At 33.0% G+C, this 27,206-nt stretch overlaps 3 protein-coding genes across 9 annotated transcripts; 1 reads left to right on the forward strand and 2 right to left on the reverse strand.

Moving 5' to 3' along the window:
* Positions 1-155: 155 nt before the first annotated feature.
* Positions 156-6,298, reverse strand: LOC145732629 (uncharacterized). 3 transcript variants are annotated; one of them, XM_081985025.1, is made up of 10 exons: positions 6,139-6,298; positions 5,857-6,082; positions 4,840-5,238; positions 4,611-4,715; positions 4,338-4,557; positions 4,036-4,240; positions 3,828-3,981; positions 3,577-3,772; positions 3,250-3,454; positions 156-3,197 (listed from the first exon to the last, which is right to left on the reverse strand). In XM_081985025.1, exons 2-10 carry the CDS (start codon positions 5,992-5,994, stop codon positions 2,945-2,947), a joined length of 1,875 nt encoding a protein of 624 aa, XP_081841151.1. In that variant the 5' UTR covers positions 5,995-6,082; positions 6,139-6,298; the 3' UTR covers positions 156-2,944. The 3 variants fall into 3 exon arrangements, with proteins under 3 accessions (XP_081841151.1, XP_081841152.1, XP_081841150.1); XM_081985026.1 differs by having other exon boundaries at positions 156-2,868; positions 2,927-3,197; positions 5,857-6,232; XM_081985024.1 differs by having other exon boundaries at positions 5,857-6,231.
* A 250-nt stretch (positions 6,299-6,548) lies between these two features.
* Positions 6,549-27,062, forward strand: Mondo (MLX interacting protein mondo). Of its 5 annotated transcripts, none has more exons than XR_014179041.1 (16): positions 6,549-7,017; positions 9,438-9,544; positions 9,880-9,953; positions 12,389-12,514; positions 12,571-12,724; positions 12,784-12,876; positions 12,930-13,042; positions 13,098-13,395; positions 17,247-17,491; positions 17,746-17,917; positions 20,802-20,962; positions 21,013-21,249; positions 21,557-21,684; positions 21,725-21,865; positions 26,257-26,386; positions 26,439-26,458. XR_014179041.1 is itself a non-coding variant. In XM_081985000.1 (16 exons), exons 1-16 carry the CDS (start codon positions 6,746-6,748, stop codon positions 26,546-26,548), a joined length of 2,544 nt encoding a protein of 847 aa, XP_081841126.1. In that variant the 5' UTR covers positions 6,554-6,745; the 3' UTR covers positions 26,549-27,062. The 5 variants fall into 5 exon arrangements, 4 of the variants coding, with proteins under 4 accessions (XP_081841125.1, XP_081841124.1, XP_081841127.1 ...); XM_081985000.1 differs by having other exon boundaries at positions 6,554-7,017; positions 21,742-21,865; positions 26,439-27,062; XM_081984999.1 differs by having other exon boundaries at positions 6,550-7,017; positions 12,930-13,036; positions 21,557-21,865; positions 26,439-27,062.
* LOC145732641 (glyceraldehyde-3-phosphate dehydrogenase 1-like) lies at positions 7,736-8,904 on the reverse strand. The gene has a single exon (XM_081985051.1). It carries the CDS (start codon positions 8,826-8,828, stop codon positions 7,830-7,832), a length of 999 nt encoding a protein of 332 aa, XP_081841177.1. The 5' UTR covers positions 8,829-8,904; the 3' UTR covers positions 7,736-7,829.
* Positions 27,063-27,206: the final 144 nt, after the last annotated feature.

The raw sequence follows: 27,206 nt of genomic DNA on the forward strand, positions 1-27,206 counted from the left end.
AAGTAGATGTAGCCTATTAGCCTCCCAGCTCTACAAACATAGTACTATAACCTCACTCATCCTCAAACTCATAAAGAATAGCAGTTGACTCCCCAGTCATTCCTTACAAGGCACAAAATGGTTGATGAAAAGCCTTGTGTCATTAAAACAAAAAAGACGATACAACCAGTTTGTTTTAATTTTGCCAAATAAAATTACATACTTATATTCAACGACATTCACAAAGTTATACAACACTGTTTTTTTAGCATGCATAGTACACAAAGTATCAATATAAATGTTTTTTTGTCGATAGCAATTAACACGTTTTGCTACCAGGACTAATTTTCTGGTAGACGATGCTGTACTTAATGGTCGTTTAATTTGTTTTTTGCGGTAGTATGCCATTTTGCAGTTCAGTCTCAACCAATTTCTTGTACATTTTTTAATGGTAGAAACAATATTCTTTGGGTAGTTTTTTGTTGTTTTAAGCCACTTATGGTCTATAGCCAGCTATTGATCAAACTTTTTCTAACATGTCTGGTACCTAGAGATTACTATAAAACCAAATTTAAGTCAAGAAATGTATTTCACATCAAAACACCAGGTTACCCTTGGTAGTAAACGTGTTAATTCATAAATACAGGCATATACAACACAGCACACTAAATCAAATTAATATTTTACCTCTTTTTATTAATTTTAATTGAGTTCCAAAACATTCTACTAAGAAATACAAGATTTTTAAAAACAGTGTTAATAATATTCTGAAAATGTTCCAATACTTCAGTCAAATGTATATGATAAATATGTATAATTTAAAACCGATAAAGTAAGGTTTTCAATTCTCTAGTATCCAAAAAACTTCAAAACAAAATGTATAATAAGAAAAGTATCAGTTCAATAACTGAGAATTCCACTATTAGTACCCCCTGATATCTGAGTTAATAATAATGCAATTTTCTTTAATAATATACAGGGTGTTTCAGAGTTGTTGTGGCAAAAGCCTAGGAAGTTTTTTCTGGCAAAATCAAGCAAAAAGTTCAAGAGAACATGTGTCCGCAAGTGCTTTGTTCTCAAGACACCGGGTGTTGTGTGATATTTTAACAAAAAGAAACTGTAAGAAACCTTTAATCTTATCAAGAAATTTAATACATTAAATTGTTTGTTCAATAATTTGATAATTTAAATTAAAATAATCGCATTGCTTTTAGGGGAGCATAAAAATGATTTTTATTTTTTTCTCTCGAAAATGGGGCCATAGGAAAAAATTAAATGAGCCTTTTTCTCTTCAGAATTGAACAGGAAATAAAAAAATAATTTTTGTGTTTAAAAAAACCAGTGGCTTATCATTTTTTTGTCCCTTAAATAGGTGTATTATCCCAATTGAGTTATTAAAATAATAATTATTAGCATTATTATTAACTGAAATATCAAGGTGTACTCAAGAAAAGCGGAACACACTGTATACTTTAAAATAATTGACATATTATATCTTACGGTTGTATACACTATAGTATACAGTAAGTGTGTAAAAAGTCTGGCAAGTTGGAATTATCTGGAAGATACAAATTATTATTATGCATTTCTTGTAATGAAACAAGTATAAAAAAATCCATGTTTTAATTAAAATAATAAAATTATTTAACTAAATGCTTCTAATGTGCAACTTATACTGCTTGACAAATGAGTTAAATTATTGAAACAAAATTTATTATTTACAGGGAAGTAATAAGTTGACATTACTGGAGAATTCTTATTCTCAAATCACAAGACTGTTGTGCCATACATCCTATTTTTTAAATGATCCTCTTGGAAAATAGTCAAGCGACGTTTAATCCGGTGTTTGTTCTATTTTATTTGATAATTATTTCATGTTCAACAAGAAATAACAGTTTTAACAATTAGTTGCCAGACTGTTTACACACACTAAATGTTTGATATTGATTACCACGCATGGAAGTTCGTGATACTCTTATAAATAAATAATCCCAAAATTGTAATTGGCGAAAAAAAAGGTGGCCACTTTTCCTTGGTTTTACGGGGTACAGAGCAAACGGTAAGCTCGATTTTCGAAGTTAGTCTGCTGGTTCAATCAGAATTGGGATGTCGTTAGTTGTTTTGAATATACAGAATATTTTTGGAACAAATTTTTGGAGGAAAACTGAAAACGGTCACTTATATTTTTCTTAAGGAACACCATACATATTATTAATTCATTGGATAGCTCTTTTCAAGGTGAAAAAAAACCCTTTGGGGTATTATGTAACTTGATACAAATAGAAATTTAAACAAGACAGACTTTTAGTAACACATGGAAGTTAAAGTGAGATAAAAATGTATTTTTCATTTCTTTACATAGTTCCACTGCTGAAAGAGACCTCATTCCCTAAATCAAAGTTATTATTTTCATCTTTGTTATAAATACATTTGTTTGAAGAAACTAAATCCATTAAAACCACTATTATATTTACCACTTGAATTTAGAAAATGCGGTTCTTCTAACACTTTGTGTCTTATGGAGAAAACAAGCAATGGAATCTACGTAAAAAACCCTCCATTTAATCAGTTTTTTGATAATTTAAATGACAGTTCTGATATCGCAAAGAATATGGCCAATTTCCAAAAATCCTCTGTATATCCGAAACAACTAAAGACAGACTAATTCTGATTGGACTGGCAGATTAAACTCAAAAATCGAGTTTGTGACATTTTTTCTTACTTTTTTTCTATCTATTGCCGTTTCCTCTGTACCCCGCAAAACCAACAAAAAGTGGCCTCCCTATTCAATAATTCAATAAAACGCAAACTTCCATAAATTAAATATTTCCACATATTTTTTCACTCATAAATCATCCTGGCTTTACAAAAGCCAAATTATGCAACTACCTAGAATAGTAAGAATTAACTTTCTGCACTTATACACAGTTTGATATGACATTCATACTATTAATCTAATACTTGCTCAATACTCTAAAGCTGAAAGATCGTGACCTTTCATTTTGTGCTGAGTTTTAATATGCGTATACAAAGTTCCACTGTGAGAATAAGATTGATGGCATATTTTGCACGTGTACGGTTTTTCACCGGTATGCCGGCGTAAATGGCAGGTTAACACATCTCTCCTGGCAAAACTTTCCTCACAATGCGGACAGTGGTACGGTTTTTCACCACTGTGCATTCGCATGTGAATTTTTAATTTGTTACTGGCAGAAAACCTAAAATATATGGATATGATTGTACCTTAAGTACAGAAATGTGAAACCTAACTTTTTATTGCACAAATTACACTGGTACGGCTTCTCTCCAGTGTGTGATCGTTTGTGACTGATTAAATTGCTCGGTTGGAAGAAGCTTTTTTCGCAAATGTCACATTTGTACGGTTTTTCGCCTGTATGTCGACGAAGATGTACCCTTAATGCAGTTGGTGCACTAAATTTCATAGAACATATCATACATTCAAAGGGCTTTTCTCCTAAAAATTTAATGATGTTATTCGTCTGAAAAAGGATGATTGATCCCAAAAACTGGTTGAAATTATTTAATTTAAAAGGATTAAAATAACTTTAGTTCATTATTTTTTGCATATAAACTTACCTGTATGAGTATTCAAGTGTACATTCAGTCCATGTCTTTCAGAGAACGCCTTTCCACAAGTACTACACAAGTAAGGCTTCTCTTTAGTATGCCTTCGAATGTGCGCTTTTAAATTTGCAGCAAATTTAAACTTTTTATGACAAATATCGCATTCGTGAGTTGGTATAATATGACTAGTGTCAGGACGTGGTTTAGGCTGCATTAAAATAATTATAAGTCCTAGAAAATGGTAATCAACGTTCAAGTTACACCTTATACTTTGCTGGCCGCTCTCCTGTATGAGTCCAAGTATGCTTTTTCAACGTTTCCTTCATAGCAAAACTTTTCTCACAGTAAGGGCAACCATAGGGACGTTCTCCACTATGAGACCTTAAGTGGATTTTAAGTTTTCCACTGTGATTGAAACTGAAAAATGTTGGTTTCATGTATTTTGCTAGGATTGGTGATTAACGGGCATACCGCCGACTGCATATTGAACACTCATAAGGTTTTTCACCAGTGTGTACACGTTCGTGTTGCTGTACGTTAGCCGCCTGGGCAAACGTTTTTGAACAAAACTTGCATTTGTAGGGACGTTCTCCCGTATGGGTTCTAACGTGTACTCTTACGGCACCCTGAGTGCGAAAACATGATCCGCAATATTTACACATATAAGGCCGATCATCTAGAAAAAATACTTATTGTTCCCTTCAAAGCTTAAGCTAGTTAAATTAGTATTTGTCTCACAAAATAAAACAGTTTTATAGATAATAGATTACTACCTGAGTGAGTAGATAAGTGACTTTTTAATCCATATTTATCACTGTAATTTTTCCCACACAATTTACACAAAAACGGCCTTTCCGAAGAGTGTTGTTTCAAATGGTTGAGTAACAAATCTTTATATTTAAAAGTTTGTTTGCAAAACTTACAGTTGTACTCTAAGGCAAAGTCTGAATCATCAGAGGAATCATTATTTGTAATATCAAAATCAGGATCATCCTGTTTAAATATTATTGTAAAAATCCAATTTTGAACTATATAGGTATACGCACCAAATCTGACTGATCATCTTCATTGGTAGTTGTGAACAAACCACCAGGGTTTTCACTATTTGAAGGTACTTCTTTCTTAACGGTAATCTCATCATTTTGGTTTACCTAACAAAAATACGTTTTCTTGGCTTAAGTTTTTAACTTTGCCACAAATCACTATTATATCTATTACTCCAAAAATAATGCTCAATCAATAAAATCTTCAGTTAACTAATCACATAAAACTTACCACAGTTTCACTAGTATCTGCATTACTGGCACTTTTTTCATCTGGCAACTGAGTTTTTTTTGAACCATCATAAACAAACTCAGGCTTCAAACATTTATGCCTATCCAAATTTTTCTGGTATTTATATGACCTACTACATAGATCACAAGTAAACTTGAGAGGTTTTACCATGCGCATTTTTCTCGATCTAGTTCTTCTTTTACATGGTTCCTCTTCATCTTTAATTATCTCACTTTCACTTTGATCAACCTCATTTTTACGATCCTCATAATTCACATTTAACCACTTATTGAGTGTGACATCTGATTCCTCACAAGTTGTTTTGAACTTAACTATATTATTGATTTGGGCCTCACATTGACTGCAGATTGTTTGAGGAAGCCCATCATTAGGGGTTATCTACAAAAAAATAAAAAAATGTCAATGTGTTTGAACTTCAGAAACAGATAACTCAAGAACAAAGAACTACAATGGAAAAGGTTTAATTGCTGGAAAGTATTACAGTCTTTTTAAGCCTTTTAGTTGATCATTTAAACAGTTAACTTACAATAGGCCTTAGAGTTAGTTAAAAAAGTACATGATTTCAAAGAAAAATGGCTATTTCTAATATGTGTATGTGATTTAAGCATCTAGGATATATTTGTAAGTCCCATATTTATGTTATGTGTTTCTAAAGTCTCCAAACAAATATTAACCAGTAATCAACTCACATATAAATTACTAATTAGCAAATCACAATAATTATTGTATTTTCAGTAAAACAACACTGAAAAACCACTAAACTTTCTAGCAATACTGTATTATTTTATATTATTTATAAAATGGCTTTAACAATTCACATGCTAATTTCTTATAAAGTTTAATTACAGTAAAATAAAATAAATTGGTGATGACAATGTTCCAAGCATTTATTAGTGAAGATTTCTACTTTGGTGCCTCCTGAGTTAAATAATTATTTAAAAAAGCTATAGTGTGTTTACCATGCACAAAATGTATTAAAACACATTGAACAATTACCTTAAACATTGTGAATTGCATTATGGCATCTGCAAATGTAGTTTCACTTCTTGAAACTCCATTATTTGTTACTTTAGTAAATAATGGGGTTGCAGAGTGTTCAGATAGGCAAGCCCTACACAACTTTAATTGATCCATAATTAAAACCTTATTAGTAAACTGGTTTTCTCTGACTATATGGTACAGTGCAAAATTCCTTGAAGGTAGCTCATTATTCGGTACTATTCTTAAATATATTTTTCATTTATATTAAGAATAACAATTAATATTGATTTAACCCACTGATTTTTCACTCTTATTGATTATTGTTTACAATACTGTTTATTTATTACAAGCACTATATAATTTTTTAAGGTTAAGATAGGATTTTAGTTAGTTCTTCTTTAGTTTTTTATTGGTTGTCTTCCCTTCAGACAACTGTCAACTGAATTCAATATGGCGACTGGTCAGTGGACTGTAGTTTATTATTAATTTGTTGACATTAAATAATGCAAAAATTGAGTGTCTTATGGATTTTAGTTCAGTTTTAAATAATACTTTCCTTATTACTATGTTTTGCAATTGTAACAAATTACTTGATTGGTCGAAAGTTGTTTCGTCATTGATCAGCTGCTTGTGTGACATAACAGTGACATTCTAATTAATGTAAAGAAGAAAAGTAGAAAAGAGAGTGGTGGAAAATAAGTTATCTATCACCCTGATGTTATGTTATCCTTTAATAATTTGTTTTATCAAAAAGTAATTTTATGTGTAATCCCGTGGTGACCCTTTTATCAGTCCTTGATCTTCTTGTAGTGATAGTGCTAATAAATCTCGTCAGTTTTGTGCCGTCTTTAAAACGTGCGCGTACTAATTTAGTTACTATGTCGCAGTAATATTGTCAATAAACATGTCTAATTTAATGAATTTGATACAACAAACTAATAGAATAGGGAAACCTGGCAAAGAATCCATACATTCTGGTCAGTTTATGGTTTCCCAATTCGAAGCTGAGGAGCAAGATGATGAGGACAATCTAGCTGTCCCCATACCAGAAGTTATTGATGCCAAAGCTGTTGTTCCCCTTAAGAAGACTCTGGATAGCTTTAACAAAAAAAGTGATCAACTGGGCATAGAACATAGTCTAACCAAGTTGTTTCAGTGCATGTCATTGGCCTACAGGTAGGTTTAGTATTTCCTTATTAACTTTTATAGGAAGTCCTATAATGACTATTGTTTTGTTGAACTTTGGAATTGTAGCTAAGAGAATTGATATTTAGATTTTGTGTGTTTCTGAAATACAATTTAAGACAAAAAGAATTTTGATGTAATTACAACTACCAACCTAGTCAAGTATTTTCTGATACCATCACTATCTTGTGAAATTAAACTGAAAAAATTCTTATGTAAACAACTATTTAAAGCTTCTGTTATTAGCAAATTATGCTTTTATTTGATATATTTTTGTGGAAAAAAAGTACTGGTTTTACAATTCTGTTTTGATAAGGTTAATGTAATTGCTTCTAATCCAGCTGTCCCCTAATCTGAACTTCAATATGTCTAAAAGATATTGTATACTATTTAGTGGTATTAAAATTTAAAATCAAAGTTTTCTAACTGTTTTGGCAACATTGGAGCAGCATTACCAGAACCCTAATATCCTCATGGGATACACCAGTTGAAAAGACATGGAAAAGTTTCTAAAATGAGCAGGAATTTGTCATTGTCATTTTGTAACCATTCAGACTTTGGATTTGTTAAATGTTGCTACTACAAGGCAATTTTGAAACACTACTATAATAATGTTAGGATTTAGGTATTTTTTCAATAACAGATGTTATTATGTAGTATTTTAAAAAAAAAAATCTTATTATAATATGTTAGGAGTTTTACACAAGTATTTGTTTAAAAAACATTATCAAAGCATTTTATTTTAAAATGTGATTTTTACAAATTGTTAATTTTAAATAATATTGTAATTTAGGTATGACTTTTTAAGACTTTGAGTGAATATAATTTATCAAATCCACAACTCTATTGGAATATCCATATTCATTGTCATACCAAGCTATCAACTTAACAAATGTGTCATTCAGAGAGATTCCAGCCAAAGCATCAAAAATGCAACTCCTACAATCTCCATTTAAGTCAGTGGATACAAGGTTTTCTTCAGAATAACCAATGATTCCTTTAAAGGCTCCTTCAGATGCTTCTTTAACCTTTTGTTTAATCTGGTCCATTGTGGCAGGTTTGCCTAGTCTGCACGTTAGATCCACAACTGAAACGTTTGGAACTGGAACTCTAAAAGCCATTCCAGTTAATTTGCCTTTCAAATCCGGAATTACTTTGGTTACAGCTTTGGCTGCCCCCGTGGCGGCTGGAATGATATTTTGTCCTGCTCCTCTGCCATCTCTCCAGTTTTTTCCGGACGGTCCGTCTACAGTTTTTTGCGTTGCGGTTGTTGCGTGGACTGTAGTCATTAAACCTTCGACAATTTCAAAGTTGTCGTGTATCACTTTAGCCAATGGTGCTAAACAATTAGTGGTGCAGGAAGCGTTGGATAATACATTTTGGGAGTTGTCGTATTTGTCAAGATTCACTGCACACACGTATGTTGGCGCGTCAGCTGAAGGGGCGGATATAATCACTTTTTTTGCTCCTCCTTCCAAGTGTTGGGAAGCCTTTTCTACCGTTGTAAACGCTCCGGTACTTTCCACCACGTACAGGGCTCCAACTTGTCCCCAAGGAATTTTTTTTGGGTCTTTCTCGTTGAACACGCAGATTTTCTTGCCGTTTACAATTAAACACTTGCCATCGGTGGACACGCAGCCGTTGAATTTTCCATGGGTCGAGTCGTATTTGAACAGATATACCATATAATCTGGGTCTAGGAAAGGGTCGTTTACTCCAACAACTTCCACTCCTTTAGATAAGGACACGCGAAGTACAAGTCTGCCTATGCGTCCGAATCCGTTAATACCAATTTTTGCCATAATTTATGAGACAAATTTTTGACTTTTTTTTGATTAATTTATCAAATAACAATTGATTGTTTGACGTTTGACTGGTTACGAAATTGTCTAGAAACAATTCTTCATTGTTTCACCTTATGGTGGAGATATACAGGAGTATTGGTTGGTTCTAGACTAGTAGGTAGTAGAAGTTGTAAACAAGTAGTGTGGGGTACTTAGGAGGTCAATGTGAAGGACAGATAACCCTTACAAACTCTCTAAATATGGAAAGTAACAATGTAATTTTTATCTTAAAATGATTTGAAGGGGATCCTCTTTAAACTGTCTTTAATAGTCATTCAAGGAATTTATTAGGAATAATTAAGTAGAGGAACTATTTTTAATTAAGAGTGTTTCAGTTGACTGAAAAATGACGCAACCCTGTAAAATCTGTAGAACGTAAAGACACAGTCACAGTAATGACTTCCCTTTTAATGAAATATTTATTATTAAAAAAGTTAAGTAATAGTAGACTATTGATTGTAGTATTGACGTTGTTTTTCAAGTTCATCAATTTAGTCTTCCTTGACACTATAATTGATTTTATTATCTAATTATTAGATATCTATAATCAAAACATTTTCATTTCAGACAAAAACTAACATCACCCAAATGGAACAGGTTTCGGGGTATTCGATTGAGATGGAAAGACAAGATACGTCTAAATAACGTCATCTGGAGGTGCTGGCATCTTCAGTGTGAGTATACAGAACCAATAATATCTACTAGTTACCACTACACTCTGTTTCCACTCCACGCGTGTTCATTCAATTATCGTGTATAATACAAACATTACATAATAAGAATTTGTTCGTATTTTTGTGATATTATGCTATTACGTAATCTGTTTGTTAATACATAACGAAAAACAGCAATGTAAATTTTTTATAGTATGTACAAAACAACAGCAATTACAAGATTAAAATTAAATAAAATACTTGAAAGTCTGAATAAAACGTTTTAAGAACGAATATGGTGTGGAAACAGTAGTTAGGATAAGGTTGATTACAACTTTAAAGGCTTGTTTTTACAGTTATCAAAAAAGAAAACACACTTATTTGCCAGTTTGCTTCGCCGCTTGACGTAGACACCCACAACAAACCAGAGGTAAAGTTTGTACTTCTTATGGTAGTCAATTTAAGATTTCTTGTGCAGTTTTTCGGAAAGTGGGGAACCGTAATCGTTTTTTAAGGGTTTGACATCCCCAAGCTTATCACAGTTGATTGATTAATATTACGGAGAAAAACCACATTAACTAAATAAAGTCAATTTTTTGTAACGGTTCCGTATCGCTGTTTATCATATATTTACAAGTACCAAATGTACCAGTGTTAACTCGACATTCGACATGTGGATTCCCCACAATTTTGACTTCCACCAAATCGCGCCTAATCATTTGCAACAATGATATTGGCCGAATTAGCTAAACACACAGATAAGCGTTAATCTTTACCCAAATAATATGTTGTGTACAATAGGAATTTTTTAGGTTTGTTAAGATTAATATGCAGTTTTCCTTTGATTAGGGCAATGATTTCAGTTATTCCATCTACCAGTTTGTCCGAATTTTTATGTTACATGGTTGGTGTCTCAAAGTAAATTTAAAACTAATAGTTAAAGACAGTTAAAACAACCACAGTACTTATCGATCATAACAATTTATTACACTAGTTCAATATATTTTTTGCTACTTGTAAAAACAACGAGAATTAATACATGTAAATAGCTGGACATCTCTATTAGATATTATTTTATAATATAATGTATATAATAATAATAATTTTCAGTATAATGTATATATTAGAAACTCGAATCATGTTGCACTCGCCTAAACTGCAAAATAGTAAAGTATCTTCCCTAACAAACCTCTGTAAACCACCTTCACTATTCACAGAAGCATAGAATATTCTACGAATATCTGGAACGCGATGTTTGAGTGAAAAAATTAGACATTAATTATTCTAAAATCTCTGATTTTTCCATTTTGTTAGGTACACTATTGATTTCTATTTTAAAGGAACTGTTTTGGTTTACTCATTTAATCTAGATGAAATAGGCTCCGCTTTAAGACTGTAGTAAATGCTAATCATTCGATTCTTGTGCAAACAAACAAATACAAACCAAACAACCTTTAAAATGCATAAGATGCAGACTTCTTGTTGAAACACTGAAAAAAATAATTAACATGTTATGAAATTTAGAGATTAGTGCTCATTTCATTCTTAAACCAAATATTACAATACTAATGGGTGGTAAAGTTAATCCAAACTAGCGACTAAATATATCTGTTTAATTGTTATCTTGAGCGAAAACAAAATTTTGTTTTGCAAATCAACGTTGTATAATAATTGAAGGAACTAATAGGAGAGTGACGAAGTTGTGCGATTAATGATGAAATACTTACTTGAACAGTTTTAATGATATTTATATGTAGTTTTGGCCAGAATAGTACTTTGATTTTGCCATATTTCGAAGCAGTTCTATCAAAAACAATTTTTTTACTTATACAAAAAATCAAACAGAAATAAAATGACGTAACAATAATGTGAACAGTGTAGAGTAAACAAGTAAATGTCATATTTGAAACATATACTGTTTGACACATTGATGCCGTCATCTTATTTGGGTGTGATTTACCCTATATATTAAGCAAAAACCTACTTTTTGGTACAATGTACAATTTGATGTGCGCAGTAAGCAAATTTAAAATTTTTACTGTAACAAAGTCTCATATTGGAGGTATTCTTGATTTTTCGAAACAAAATTTTATATGAGTTAGTCACGATCGTTTGGTCTGAACGTTTTAACAACCAGAAAAAGCACATTTGGAATGCTTAGGGGAGGAAACTATTTAGCATTGTTTGTAGAAAACAGCTATATTTTTGCTCTCTAGTGATTGTCACTCTCAAAGCAATAAAACCGTTCTTTTCACTCTTAAAACAACTAAATTTCAAAGTAAATCTTTTTTTATAATTATGTAAAATTAGAAAAATGTAACTACTTTGGCCCTCTAAGCGATGCTGTTTATGTGATCACTTCAAATATAGGCCGCATTTGTTTTCACGCTCCATGGAGTGAGCAGAGCTTTTTTGACGTCACAATGACTACGTCAAAAACGTTCTACTCGCTTCATGGAGCTTGAAAACGAATGCGGCCATAATATTTGAATTAACTTTTATAGTTTTTTTCTAAATGAAAAAACAAGCAAAGATAGAGAAATCTTGAGAAAAGATGCACAACTGATACCGGGTGTTCCATTTAAGAAAATCGATTAAACCCACTTTGAAATTCCTAACTTGCACATTCTGTACAAAACTATTTGTGACGCAATATGTTCTACCGCTATTTGAGGTTTTACTTACAGCTTTGCCTCTCCTTAGGCCTATTTTGGTTATTTTATTACAAAAGTAATTAAGCAATTATTTCCGGTAGTACAGATTTCCTCCCAGTTTGACTATTTGGTTAGCAACGTCGCTCTAAAATGTTAATTTTGTGTTTTTTACTGGACTCTTCAATTTCTTTAAATAAACTTAATATTTCAGGCGATAGTACTTGAAGGAAAATACTGGAAACGAAAATTAGCGGCTGTGACAGCTGAATATAAGAAATGGCGCATGTTTTACCGGAACCACCTGTATGGGCACGCGCCAAAAGAGGACATGGATATGGTGATTACTTTTCTAATTACTATTCAAGTAAATTAACTAGAGATATCAAATTTAAGATGAACGACGTGGACGCCATTTTGGGGGATTCAAACAGTATGGACACAATGAACATGATGATGATAGATGAGGACTACATGGGCTTAATGAGTGACACATTGTTTTCCACTATTACCAACCAACCGTTTGCTTTTCCTGACACTAGGGAACTTGGTAAATAACAGCTTCAGCATTAGTTGTTAGCTTTAAGTGGAATGTATCATATTTTTTAGCTAGGTCAGGTTTAGCAGACTTTATTCAGCCGAGCCTTGGGCCATTGCAGCCGAACTTAGATGACTATATGGATACTTTTGATCCGATCCAAGGTAATTAACAATTTAGTCAAGTTATCCCTTCTTATTAAAATGTTTTAAATCAGAATTGTACGCAAATAACAATAAGCTACCCACTGTACATGAAGAACATTCACACGGTGGTCCGTGGCAGTACTCAAACCACGTAAACCCCACCGACTTATCGGTTCAAGTACAGGTAATCCACACTTAAAACCAACTGATCAACTTAATCTAAATTTTTTTGAAAAAAGGTTTCACAAGTGCCAAATTCCAACGCAAGTTATGGTCCGATGGACACCAAAGCAATCACACTCCAGGACAGCCCATTGAGCTCGTCGTACCCATTATGTCAATTAATGCTACCTCCGTCAGAGATTCATATTATTCAGAATAGCAATTACCCGATTATTTCAAAATTAAATCCTAAGTCGCGTGGCAAGTATCACAACCAGCAGCTAACACCGTCTTTTTCCAAACCTATGGAGGCCGCTAACACTAGTTTTCAACATTACAACCCTCAACAGCATGTTCTCAACGATCGGAATCATGGTAAGTTAAATTTGTTATACCAGATGTGAGTTGGTTGATTATATTGAGAGAGAAACCTTACTATAGAGCAAGCCAGTGTACTTTGGTGATTACGTCATTTGTTTTCTGACATTAATTACACTGGTCGACAAAAAAAATATTTTTTTTTGTAACAAAAAGCTGAATAGCATAGAATGGTAAAATAGACCAATATGAATTGAAAACAGCAAAAAAAAACTTGTAGCACGTAAGGTTTTCTTGTTAAACAAACCACAAGCGTAGAACGGTATTATAATGCATATGTTATTTATCACAAAATATATTTTACAAGTAATTTAAATCTCTATAGCGACTGTATCTACTTAATAATAAGTTGAAATCTAATAACAATACAAATATTCAAAAAAGTTATTTGAAACACACCAAATAGTTCTATTTTTTTCTTTTGTGTGGGGTGACGTCTTCTCTCTTCAAAAACCAGCAATAGTCACCCTTCATCCCATCGGCCTTGGTACCTTGTTTCCATTGTCCTGATGGAACCTTTCACCTTGCTCGTCGCTAACAGCGCCCAAATTCTCCGGAAAAAGTGATAGATGGGAATGAAGAAAGTGAATTTTTAAAGACATTCGACAACCAAGCAATTTGTAAGATTCCAAAAGTTCCTCAACTATTTGTTCATAATTTTGATCCTTATTGTTACCTAAAAATCCTTTCACCACTCTTACAAATGAGTTCCACGCTCTCAATTCTTCTAAGGTGAGATTTTCCGTGAAATGAACATCTCCCATCAATTTTCTAATTTGTGGTCCAATAAAAATACCTTCTTTTAATTTGGCGTCACTTAACTGAGGAAACACTTGTCTCAGGTACTTAAATCCTTTACCATCTTTATTCATAGCCTTCACAAAGTTTTTTATCAGTCCGAGTTTTATATGAAGAGGAGGCAAAGGAACATTTTTTGGATCTACTAGAGGCTCATACTTAACATTTTGAGATCCAGGTTGAAATGCACTCCTCTCCGGCCAATTTTTTTTTACGAAATGTTTATTTACTGCACGACTGTCCCACAAACAAAGAAAACAGCAATATTTTGTAAAACCTCCCTGAAAATAATTATCTTAAGAATTACTGTAAGGTATGTTTTTTGTTTACATTGATATTACTCTCTGGTATAGTAATTCTTAAATAACTTCAGCTGAATTCAGGGAATTCAGAAATATTGCAGATAAAGCTCCACTGTATTGAACTATTAAAATTCTGAAAGTTCCACTTTTAAATTAACTTTACTTGAATCCAGGAAATACAGAAGCATTTAAGATCTTTAATTAAGGGAGGTCCTTATAATTTTGCTCGTAAAATGAGAACTCTTTATCCCAAGTTTTTTTTTAACGCTCTGTAGAGCGAAAGTGACGTCACGAGGTAATTTGACAGTTGATCTAACTGCAGTCAAATTATACATCTTTGTCAAGCTGACTGATTTGCAATAGTCTCCCCATTTTTTTTAATAACTTACATTATCTGTCACCTTCATAGGCTTTACTAACATATTGCTGTCACTCACACTGCAATTACAATGATTTGTGTTGTTTAAATACTCTTAGTTGTTCCTTCTTGCTTTTTGATCAAGGTTTTGAATAAAATTAAAATTATCAATTGAATTTGATAAAATTAAATTATTATGTAATTATTTTCTGTCCCGAGAAACCTTCAGATACGCAAATGTTACTTCATTGTTATAACATTTTTACCAAAAAAAAATTAATTAAAATTCATTTAAAGCCATACATATTATTATAGGTAATTTCAAAAGGAAATATTATTTCTCGTAAATAAAAATAAAATATTATTTAAAACGTAGAAGTTCTTCTCTATAGCCTATAAAGATATACAAAAGCTGGACAGACCATTACCAAATCTCAGTTGATGCAAATCCCCATACAAATTACGTCCATTATTGAGAATACAAAAAACTTTTATAAAAAAAACAGAATCGTAAGTTATTTAATAAAGTCCGTTTCCCCTACATTCAGTAATTTTCGTTTGAAAGAAACTTAGACAAGTATGGTTTAGGCTGGGATATTTTGCACATAATCTGTCACATTCAAATATCAACTTGAGAGTGTGTGTTAATCGGGCATTAATAATGTAAAAGTAATTTTTTCTTTGCTAATTGGGTCTTCTGTCTCACCACACAAAAAAAGTTTGTTTGGAAAATGGAATTTTGCACTATTTTCAACTAAGTTGAAAACAACATTAACCTAGTCGTTCAAACACAAGACCACTGACTTAGGCTCGGTCTTGATATCTAAAATCGCTGGCGTTTCGGTGGAAAATCTACCACCGTCTTCAGAGATACTGAAAAAGAACACAATGACACAACACAGAAAACAACAAATTAAACCTGATAATAGGTCTGTTTGCAGAGGCAATTCCTGACTGCTTTCCAACTCAGAAACAGTAAATGTCAAGTCATTGGTTGAATGGTCTCGTGACTATGATGTTTTCTGACTTGTGGCCAATGGACGTATCTATTTTTTCTGATTTCTACACCATTTACACATGTAGTTTAGAAAGCGTCAGTTGAATTTAAAAATTATCACTTATATTTCAGAAAAGGTATTTCAATTTTAGAATGATAACTTTGATTTTCGAAATTGCAATTTGTATTTCAGATTAGTCACTTATATAATAGAAAAGAGCAGTTGGATTTTAGACATGGTCATTTGTAATTTGGAAAATTAGTTGAGCAAAAAAGTAAATAAGTAAAAAAAGTAAATAGTTTAACGAATATTTTTAATAACATTGTGGTTTAAGCAGTTCAATAAAAAATCGATTTATCTCGAAAACCCATATATTTTATCGAAATAAAGGAAGAGTACAATTTTTCGATAAAAATGTCAAGAGTATCCATTAATGGTGTTTGCAGCTGAAAATAATGACAGCTGTCAAAGTTTAAGCAAATTGTGTCTTAGGTCCAGTTAGTTCCTGCCTTTCAAAGACGAGATACCTGGTTTTCATGTCAAATAGCAGGTCTCTTTCGATAAAACATTAAACCCAATAATCATTACAATATACAAAGTTTCAAAAGTTACGGCCAAAAACGTTAATTGGAAGGCAGTTCTTTGGGGCTCGATATTTCCCTTAAGAGTGACTTTAAAAAAAAATTATATGAACAAATCGTATTATTTTGACCTCCCATGCATGCCCCTGAGGGAATTGTCATATAGTTATGGGACACACTGTATATTTTATATAAATTAATACTCCCGATGGGCGGGTTTTTTTGCTTAAAGTGATATTAAAAAAAAACAATGAACTAATAACCACATAGAAACACAAAAAAATCTGAAATTGAAATAACGCGTCCTAAAATACAAGTGACCTTTTCGGAAATACAAGTAACGAATCTGAAATACAACTTACGTTTTCTAAAACCAAATTTATGATAATGAAATACAAGTTATAGATTCTGAAATCCAACTTATATTTTTAAAATCCAAGTGATATTTTCTAAACTACATGTGTAAATGGTGTAGTTCCCTCTGCGAACAGATTTAATGTTCAATTTGGAACTCCGAGAAGGGTTTTTTTTTGTCAATAAAAATTGACACTAGTTTTGAATTTTGTCATTCCAATAGGAAAGGTTATCTATTGTTATAGTGAAAGATGGGTTTTGTAAAGAAAACAAAATTTCAAGAAATATCAGTTTCGTTTGATATGAAAATAAATGAAATTAACACATAGATCGATTTATAAAAATATAATTATTTATCGATTTCATTCATATAAAAATAAGCAAATCAGGCCACCTTGTACTTTGAAATCTCCACGCCTGTATAAACGCAGGGAAATTTCATTAATTTTAATTTCAGTGCCAAAAAATTGCTCATTACAAGAGTCTCAAGGCGGAGACGTAGCACCCAGTACCTATCAGGAAGCGTTCAGAACCCACGCGTCTAGTCAAGGCTACAAATTTTCCCCTCCCGGACGTCCAACGATCAAGTTTTCGCCCCCAAACGTGCATCAGCAACAGCAGCAGCAGGTACACAATCAACTGATGCAACAATCTATGCACGCATCCCCTATTTCTTATCATCCTGGTAGCTTGTCTTGTGTAGTAAGTTTGGTTTATTTTCTCTGTATAAGCTTTTGTTTAATCTACTTTTACCTATTAGCAAAACAAAGATAATATTGTGATAAAATTGTAGATATTTGAGAAGGTAGTTATTCTTGACATTTGCTTAGTAGACTCTAGTGGATCTAAAGCAATTTCCTTAACTTTAAAACGGTCTAATATTGTTTGCACTATTTAATTTGAACTTTTAATTAATACGAACAACTTAATTACAAATTTTTATTTGCTGTTTAAAGAGTAAAGAGAAGGAAGAGCAGAAAATCAATCATAACACGCTTAGGGGACGAGGCAGATCGAGGTCAAATACGAGAGACAGGCCTAAAAGACCGCCGTTAATATCGGCAGTCAGTGATCCGGCTTTAATAACACCTCAAACGAATGTGCTGCTAACTCAGCTGTTAACCACCAGTAAGTATTATATCCCTAATTGTAATTGACAGTACTTTTATTATCTGTTTTATTTTGTTTTAAAGTATCACGTCATAAAGAATAGCATTTATATTGCCAAGGCAAAAATTACAAGAAAATTAAATCTCAAATACAATAATAATTATTAATGTATTATTCTCAAGCTAAATTTAAACAGGTACTCTTAGTTCTGTGACTTCACTTCACAATCACCAGCAAAAAACGTAGATTAAATGTCATATTGACTGATTGTCAAAATGACTGTGTATCTAGACTAAATATCTAAACTTGAATATCATTGATCAAGAAGTATCTCTTGTATCTAGTTTTAAAGCTAAAAAAACTACATATTAACATAAATCATAGCTTGGTAATTACCAACATTTTTGACTTTTACTAAAAGATTATTGACTGATAGTGATTTTCCTGTCTGAGATAGTTTTCTGAGGTTATTTATAGTTACTGGTCTATTTCCATTCAAAACCAATAGTTTGCATCATATTTGCAAGGCAGAAATGCCACTGAAAGTTTTTAAATGTTCTCCAACTTGGTCCAATAATTCTTTTTGCAAAATTTCAATTCCTGCATAATAATTCTGTTTTAGCATACATTACTTTGATCTCTCATTGTGTTCTTCATAAATGTTGTTATTTTGGTTTTTCTGATCGACATTTTCTTAGAAAGAGAGAGCTTGAGCTTGATATGCAAGGAACAAAGATGTAACAAGGTGACGTCATTCTCGAAAGGTAAAATTTCAACTTTAGTTATGCCTCCGACGTTCTTATTATGACGTCATTAATCAGCTGGTATTTTGGTTAAAACTTATCTCCAAGAGTGAGTTATATGAGTGGTTATTGTGCAAAATGGGGATTTGTGGATTTGATGCGTTTATTAATAGGTCTGTTCGCAGAACAAATCTCCAACTAATAATCAGAGAAATATGTCCAGCTATTGGCCATTACCCTTGAAATGTCAATATCACGTGAGCATTCAACCAATAAAAGCCAACAATTTCCGATTTTCAGTTGGAAACCAGTTTGAAATTGCCTCTATGAACAGACCTAATAGTGAGCTTAGTGAGCTGCTTGGGTTAGTAAGGTTTTGAATTGTAGTTTCTATATTGTCAGGGTTTGGTTGCAAATATGTCCTCAGCCAGAATTAAGCATTGATAAGTTTAAGTGTATCTACATACCGATGTAATTGGGAGAAATGAATAAAACCATAAAAGCGTAGATATCTCCTTTCGAGTCATTTGATGGTCTATATGTAGGACAACAAAGTTATAGCTATTTATGTACCAAGGGCGTTAGAGAGAACGCCCTGAATGTCCTGAAAACCTCCTGTCCTGAAACCTTTCAGCCTGATGGACATTATCCTCCCCCTAACGCCTGTGGCGCATACAATGTTTTATGTTTCACCTAATTCAGCAATTATTTACAGATTCTGGCATTGAAAAGTAAGGTATACCTTTAGGAATAACTACAGACATACTTATATCGTAGTAAATGTTTAAAAACAGACATTTTTTTAAAGTTTAAATTAAGAAAGTTAGGTCAATTATGGGGAAAACGGAAGGCAGTAGCAAAAAACTAAGATTATGAAGAGTTTTCAAAAAGGGCAAAATTCAAAAAACGGCCTCTACCGCCGCAAACTGACAGGATATCAAAATACAGTTTTTGCCATCTTTTCTCAAAAATCGAGCTCCAGACATGTATACCAGTTTTTTCCTATCTAGCTGGGAAATGGGGTTTTCCTGCCGAAACCCACTAAATCTGGACACCCTGTACACGGTTAATAAACAAAAAGAAATCTCTTTTTTAATATTTTATTATTAGTAAATTAACCTACGCTCTTCCTCAACTCATCAAAACTTTGTTCAAGACGGTAATAGTATATTATAAACCTAGGGGATTAATTAATTCGCTAAGGGATTAAAAGACACTTTAGTCACGAAGTTTATATACTATTTTATGCACTTTAGAATGCGAGAAACTAAAAATAAAAAAAATTACAAAACTAACAGTGGTTACAACGGTACTCTCGTATTACTGATAGTTGTTATTGATTGTTGTTGGCATGGTGGATTCACTTAAAATTTATTGTGCCCTGGAAGTGTGGCTATGGCACAAAACAAATGTCAATCAGTTGTTATCAAACGGTGAGCCCAGAAAAATCGTATTTTTTGAAAATGAACATTGAAGAGGCCATCGCTAGCCTTCTTCCAGAAAAATCTCGCGAGGCTTACAAAAAACAGTTTCTTGTTTACCAAAAATGGTGCGTTGAACAGAATGCAGAGAATTTTACGGATGAAAAGGTGCTCCTGGCTTACTTCCTGCAGAAGTCTAAGAAGCTCAAGGCATCTTTTCTATGGAGCCAATATTCCATGATCAAAACCACGATAATATCTGAAGCAAACGTCGACATCAGCAAATACAGTAAACTCCAGGCATTTCTAAAGAGACAGAACGACCATTATAAGCCGAAGAAGTCCAAGACATTGGATTTCGACCATATAAGAGATGCGGGATTAAAAGTGTCTCTTTTATCACTCAAGTGAGGGATTAAAAGTGCACTTTTAATCCCTAAAGTGCATAAAAACTATTCAAAACTCTACAAAACTCAATTCAAACAATGACATTAGCAGCGGACAGAAGTTTTTGAAAAAGATTTTCTAGGCTTTCTAAGATTTTTAAGAAATCTCCTTTGTTATAATTTTCTCTAGTGTTATTAACGTGATTAATAATAATAAAATGAGAAAAAACTTGATGTGATTATTGATTAGACACTAATTTCTTTGTAAAATATCGGTCTGGGCCAAGATTATTTGTCCCTGGTCACATAAATAACCAAACTGGCTTGGTTATGTAGTAAATATATCTTTTAGATTCACCGCTAAGCGAAGCAGTTCAAGCAGCGTACAACCAAAACCAAACAGCAGGATCAAACCCTGATCTATCTCAAACTCGAAGAATTAAAGAAGAAGGAAGCAACTCTTTGTCTTCACAGATCACCGTGACCACGGTGGCCTTAACAAATGGAGATACTGTACGTTTCGGATCCTGTAAGCGGCTGTAAACTTAATATTCTGGTTACAGTCGTCGTACCTGAACACGTACAGCGGCCCTAATAGTCCTCTGGACTCACCGTCACAAAATTTGCATTCGCCCACGTCTTCCCAGGGTTCCATCGGTTCTCCGGGTCGCGACGGTTCGAGCCGGGATCGACGAGTGGGCCACATTCACGCCGAACAAAAACGTAGATGTAATATTAAGTATGGATTCGATATGCTGCACTCGTTAATACCTCAATTGAACCAGAATCCTAACGCAAAGGTGAGTTATCAGTATGTTTAATAGCAAGTGTCTCAAGAAGAAGCTAGAAACCAATGAGCAAATGTTAATATACACATGTTTACTTTAATTTACGTCTTAAAAAACACTAACTTCTTCTTCGGAATACAAATTACTATGATTATGACGCAAATTGCGACAGGAGGACTTAAGAAAGAAGTACGTGCGAAATTTCTGTCTTATGGGAAAGCCTTATTAATTAGTTTACAAATTAATTGACATTTTTTTTGTAAGCACCAGCTTCACTACAAAAAGGTGATGCTTCTACATCTTATAACAAAATTTCCAGTTGGCAAAGGCTGCTTTACTCCAAAAAGGGGCGGAATACATCCGTCAACTAAGTACTGAACGCAACCAGCTACGAGAAGAGATGGATTCGCTTCGTCAACAAATCGAATCGCTCAACACCTCGATAAGGTACTTGCGTGCAACGTCCAGTCTTGATCGATTCTGTCAGCTTTTATTATTTTGCAGCAATTGTCAGTCCATGTTGCCGGCAACGGGGGCGCCGGTGTCGCGAAGGCGTGACAGTCGAATGCAGGAAATGTTCGACGAATACGTCATCAATCGCACTATGGACAATTGGAAGTTTTGGATTGTATCCTTTATGCTTAATTCCGATTTGTCCGTAAAGTGAAATTTTGACCCTTCCTTTTATCTAGACAGTGAACAAAAGTATACAGACTTTTTGAAACGATATTTTTAAACAAAATGAGGATGACATGTCATGGTTAAAAAAAGAAGTGCAGAAAAATTGTAAACTTCCTCAAAAAAAAATTCCTAAGCCAGAGGTCACTTCATAAACTCCCCAAAACAGTTTAAAAATTTGCCAAAAACCTTCTAAGAAGTTTTAAATCTTGATTATTTTAAATTGACAGAACCTTCTTAGAGTCATTGTGGAAATTCCAGTAGACTCTAAATACTGCTAGGAACGACTGGACAAACATCCTAAAATCATTTCAGAAATGATAAAGGCTTTTAAACATTACTAAAAACCTATCAAAAATTGCCAGAGGCCTCTACAATCTTCCTAAATCGTCCAAGAACTGTTTAAAATTGCTAGAGGCCTCTATAAGTATCCTAAACCAAAAACAAGATTGTTTTAAAATTTGTCACAGATTTTTTGATCTTTTAAGATTTTTTAAAAATTGCCAAATGCTTCTAAATACTACTAAAAACTTACGAAAAATTGCGAGATGCCTAGAATCATTTTGGAAATGCTAGAGACATCCAAATAGTACTGAAAACATCCTAAAAATTCCCAGAGGATTTTATAAGCATCATAAACCTTCCAAGATTTTTTTAAAATTGCCAGAGGCCTCTAGAATCATTTTGGAAATGTCAGAGGCATCCAAATACAATTGAAAACTTTCTAAAAATTGCTAGAGGCCTCTATAAGTGTTTAGACCTTTAAAGAATTTTTTAAAATTGGTCATAGGCCACTACAAGTTTTCTAAATTTTTCAAGATTGTCTTAAAATTGCCAGAGGCCTCAAGAATCATTTTGGAAATGTCAGAGGCATCCAAATACTACTGAAAACTTTTTAAAAATTGCTAGAGGCCTCTATAAGTGTTTAGACCTTTAGAGAATTTTTTAAAATTGGTCAGAGGCCTCTACAAGCTTTCTAAATCTTTTAGGATTGTCCTAAAATTGCCAGAGGCCTCTAGAATCATTTTGGGAATGTGAGATTCATCCAAATACTACTGAAAACTTTCTAAAAATGGCCAGAAGCTTCTATAAGTGTTTAGACTTATAAAGAATTTTTTTGAAATTGGTCAGAGGCCTCTACAAGTTTTCCAAATCTTTCAGGATTATCTTAAAATTGCTATAGGCCTCTATAATCATTTTGGAAATGACAGAGGCATCCAAATACAATTGAAAACTTTCTAAAAATTGCCAGAGGCCTCTATAAGTGTTTAGACCTTTAAAGAATTTTTTAAAATTGGTCATAGGCCTCTACAAGCTTTCTAAATCTTTTAGGATTGTCCTAAAATTGCCAGAGGCCTCTAGAATCATTTTGGAAATGTCAGAGGCATCCAAATACAATTTAAAACTTTCTAAAAATTGCCAGAGGCCTCTATAAGTATTTAGACCTTTAAAGAATTTTTTAAAATTGGTCATAGGCCTCTACAAGCTTTCTAAATTTTTCAAGATTGTCTTAAAATTGCCAGAGGCCTCAAGAATCATTTTGGAAATGTCAGAGGCATCCAAATACTACTGAAAACTTTTTAAAAATTGCTAGAGGCCTCTATAAGTGTTTAGACCTTTAGAGAATTTTTTAAAATTGGTCAGAGGCCTCTACAAGCTTTCTAGATCTTTTAAGATTGTTCTAAAATTGCCAGAGGCCTCTAGAATCATTTTGGGAATGTGAGATTCATCCAAATACTACTGAAAACTTTCTAAAAATGGCCAGAAGCTTCTATAAGTGTTTAGACTTATAAAGAATTTTTTTGAAATTGGTCAGAGGCCTCTACAAGTTTTCCAAATCTTTCAGGATTATCTTAAAATTGCTATAGGCCTCTATAATCATTTTGGAAATGACAGAGGCATCCAAATACAATTGAAAACTTTCTAAAAATTGCCAGAGGCCTCTATAAGTGTTTAGACCTTTAAAGAATTTTTTAAAATTGGTTATAGGCCTCTACAAGCTTTCTAAATCTTTTAGGATTGTCCTAAAATTGCCAGAGGCCTCTAGAATCATTTTGGAAATGTCAGAGGCATCCAAATACAACTAAAAAATTTCTAAAAATTGCTAGTGGCCTCTATAAATGTTTAGACCTTTAAAGATTTTTTTAAAATTGGTCAGAGGCCTCTACAAGCTTTCTAAATCTTTTAGGATTGTCCTAAAATTGCCAGAGGCCTCTAGAATCATTTTGGAAATGTCAGAGGCATCCAAATACAATTTAAAACTTTCTAAAAATTGCCAGAGGTCTCTATAAGTGTTTAGACCTTTAAAGAATTTTTTAAAATTGGTCATAGGCCTCTACAAGCTTTCTAAATTTTTCAAGATTGTCTTAAAATTGCCAGAGGCCTCCAGAATCATTTTGGAAATGTCAGAGGCATCCAAATACTACTGAAAACTTTTTAAAAATTGCTAGAGGCCTCTACAAGTGTTTAGACCTTTAAAGAATTTTTTAAAATTGGTCAGAGGCCTCTACAAGCTTTCTAGATCTTTTAAGATTGTTCTAAAATTTCCAAAGGCCTCTAGAATCATTTTGGGAATGTCAGAGGCATTCAAATACAACTAAAAAATTTCTAAAAATTGCTAGTGGCCTCTATAAATGTTTAGACCTTTAAAGAATTTTTTAAAATTGGTCAGAGGCCTCTACAAGCTTTCTAGATCTTTTAAGATTGTTCTAAAATTGCCAAAGGCCTCTAGAATCATTTTGGGAATGTCAGAGGCATTCAAATACAACTAAAAACTTTCTAAAAATTGCCAGAGGCCTCTATAAGTGTTTAGACCTTTAAAGAATTTTTTTAAATTGGTCAGAGGCCTCTACAAACTTTCTAACTTTTTCAGGATTGTCTGAAAATTGCCAGAGGCTTCTAGAATCATTTTGGAAATGTCAGAGGCATCCAAATACTACTGAAAACTTTCTAAAAATTGCTAGAGGCCTCTATAAGTGTTTAGACCTTTAAAGAGTTTTTTTAAATAGGTCAGAGGCCTCTACAAGCTTTCTAAATCTTTTAGGATTGTCCTAAAATTGCCAGACGCCTCTAGAATCATTTTGGGAATGTCAGAGGCATCCAAATACTACTGAAAACTTTCTAAAAATTGTCAGACGCCTCTATAAGTGTTTAGACCTAGAATTTTTGCCAGAGACCTCTATAATCATTTTGGAAATATTACTGAAAACTTTCTAAATAATTAGTTTAGTCTCTAAAAGCCTTCTCAATCTTTTAAGATTTTTTAAAAATTCTCAGAGGCCTCTAAAAACCTACCAAAAGTTGCCGGAGGCCTGTACAAGCATCTTAAATCTTGCAAATCGTTTTAGAATATGCCAGAGGTCTCTCTATAAGTGTCTTAAACCTTTTAAGAATTTTTTACAATTTGTCAGGAGCTTCTACAAGCATTCTAAATCTCTCATGATTTTTTTTTAATTGCCGGATGCTTCAAAATACTACTAAAAACCTACCAAAACTTGTCAGAAGCCTCGACAGACATTCTAAATCTTCCAGGAATATTTTAAAATTTCTCGGAGGGCTCTACAAGCAATCTAAATTTTTCAAGATTTTTTAAAAATTGGCAGAGGCCTCCAAATACTACTAAAAACCTACCAAAAACTGCCAGAGGTCTCTAAAATCATTTTAGAAATGTCCGAGGGATTGTGTATTTCAAGATTTTTTTTTTGAATTGCCAGAGGGATCTAAATCTTCAAAACCTACCAAAAAATGTCAGAGGCATCTACAAACACCCTAATTTTTCCAAAAAGTGTTTTAAATCTTTCTAGGAGAGATTTACAGGGTTTTAAAGTACCGTGTAAATTTCTCATTATACCATCTCAGATGCGTTTACAATAATTTTAAAATTGCTAAAAGCCTATAAAACTCTTCAATTTCAATCATCCTTTAATACTGCCATAAACCTATAGAAATGACAGTTCATGGTTCATGGTGCGTCCATCACTGGAAACTCCATAAGATCAAAGTATTGAGCTATAAAAACCCTGATAGCAGCGCTCATCGTCACCAACCCAACGAAACGTCAAATCCGCTTGATTTCCACGCAAATTAAGGTTGTTTTGTTGACGTCAAACTAAATTAGTTTGATTTTTCGTATATGTGAAGTTACTCGAGAAATGTCAAAAGCCAAGAACGAATATCAGCGATCTTGAAAACTCTGATTTAATCGTGCAATAGCTCATTCTAAAAAGCGTTTTTTGGCTACACTAGAGAGGCATTTATGTTTTATTTAAAATTAAATTAAAATGGAATTTTTAAAAGACACTCTTTTTTACTTTTTTTGTATTTTCCTTAATTCTTGTTCAGTTTAGCCTGATCTGTCGGCCGCTACTGAACTCTTTCAACAACTTCGTGTCCACGTCTAGTTTGGAAGACTTATACTCGTCCACGTGTCTGTGGGTGGAGCAGCATTGTACATTAGTAGATCTCAGACCAGGTAATTAAATTACATTTAAAATAACGCAAACATGTTAACTTTCTTATTGCAGTGGTTTTAAATTCGTTACGGTACCTGTGCACCAAAACCGAAATCCTTACGGAACCAGAGAAGTTACCAGAAGAAGCAAGGCAGTTGGTGCTGAAGAAGAATAAGAAATAGCATTCGTTGGTTGTACCAACGTCACAATTTGCTCATTACGAGGGTTGTAGAGACCTGTACAATATAGTGAGTGCAATAATGCTTATAAGATTAAAGAATTCAAGGTGCCCCTAAAGACTTTTTCAATTGTGTTTAAGTTTGACAATACTAATTTTTTCTTCGGTTTGTACCTGTTTTTTTTTCTTCTGACACTGTCAATTTAATTTACAGCTAAAAATTGAACGATTTAAAATTAGTAGTTGTGCTCGGAGAGATCTGCCGCTGGTTTCTATTTTTAAGAAGATTCATACATTTATAGTTCATTGATCGAATTGTGCCTTAATCAGGCTTCTTTAAAGCCTTTTATCCATGTATGAGTTTTGCTACTTACACCTATAAGTGTTTTAATTCAATAATTCTGTAGGGTGTACTTATATTTGAATAATTCTGTGTATTTTTTTTGTTTCTGTTATTTTTTGTCGTAAATATTTTATTATAAAGTTATTTCAATATATTGATCATAAAGTCACGAAAACGTTTTGTTTTATTATGGGTCGTGTACAGTAATAGTCCATTAACCATTTGGAACTTCTGGAGGTAAATTTAATTTTCTTGACAATTGGCGAATGCGCCAATCTTGGATGTTCCAAGGGAACGACTTTCCCCGGACCGACACATC

The sequence above is a fragment of the Ips typographus genome, linkage group LG8 (assembly GCF_016097725.1).
Source record: "Ips typographus isolate SLU linkage group LG8, UJ_Ityp_2.0, whole genome shotgun sequence".
Taxonomy (NCBI): Eukaryota; Metazoa; Arthropoda; class Insecta; order Coleoptera; family Curculionidae; genus Ips; species Ips typographus.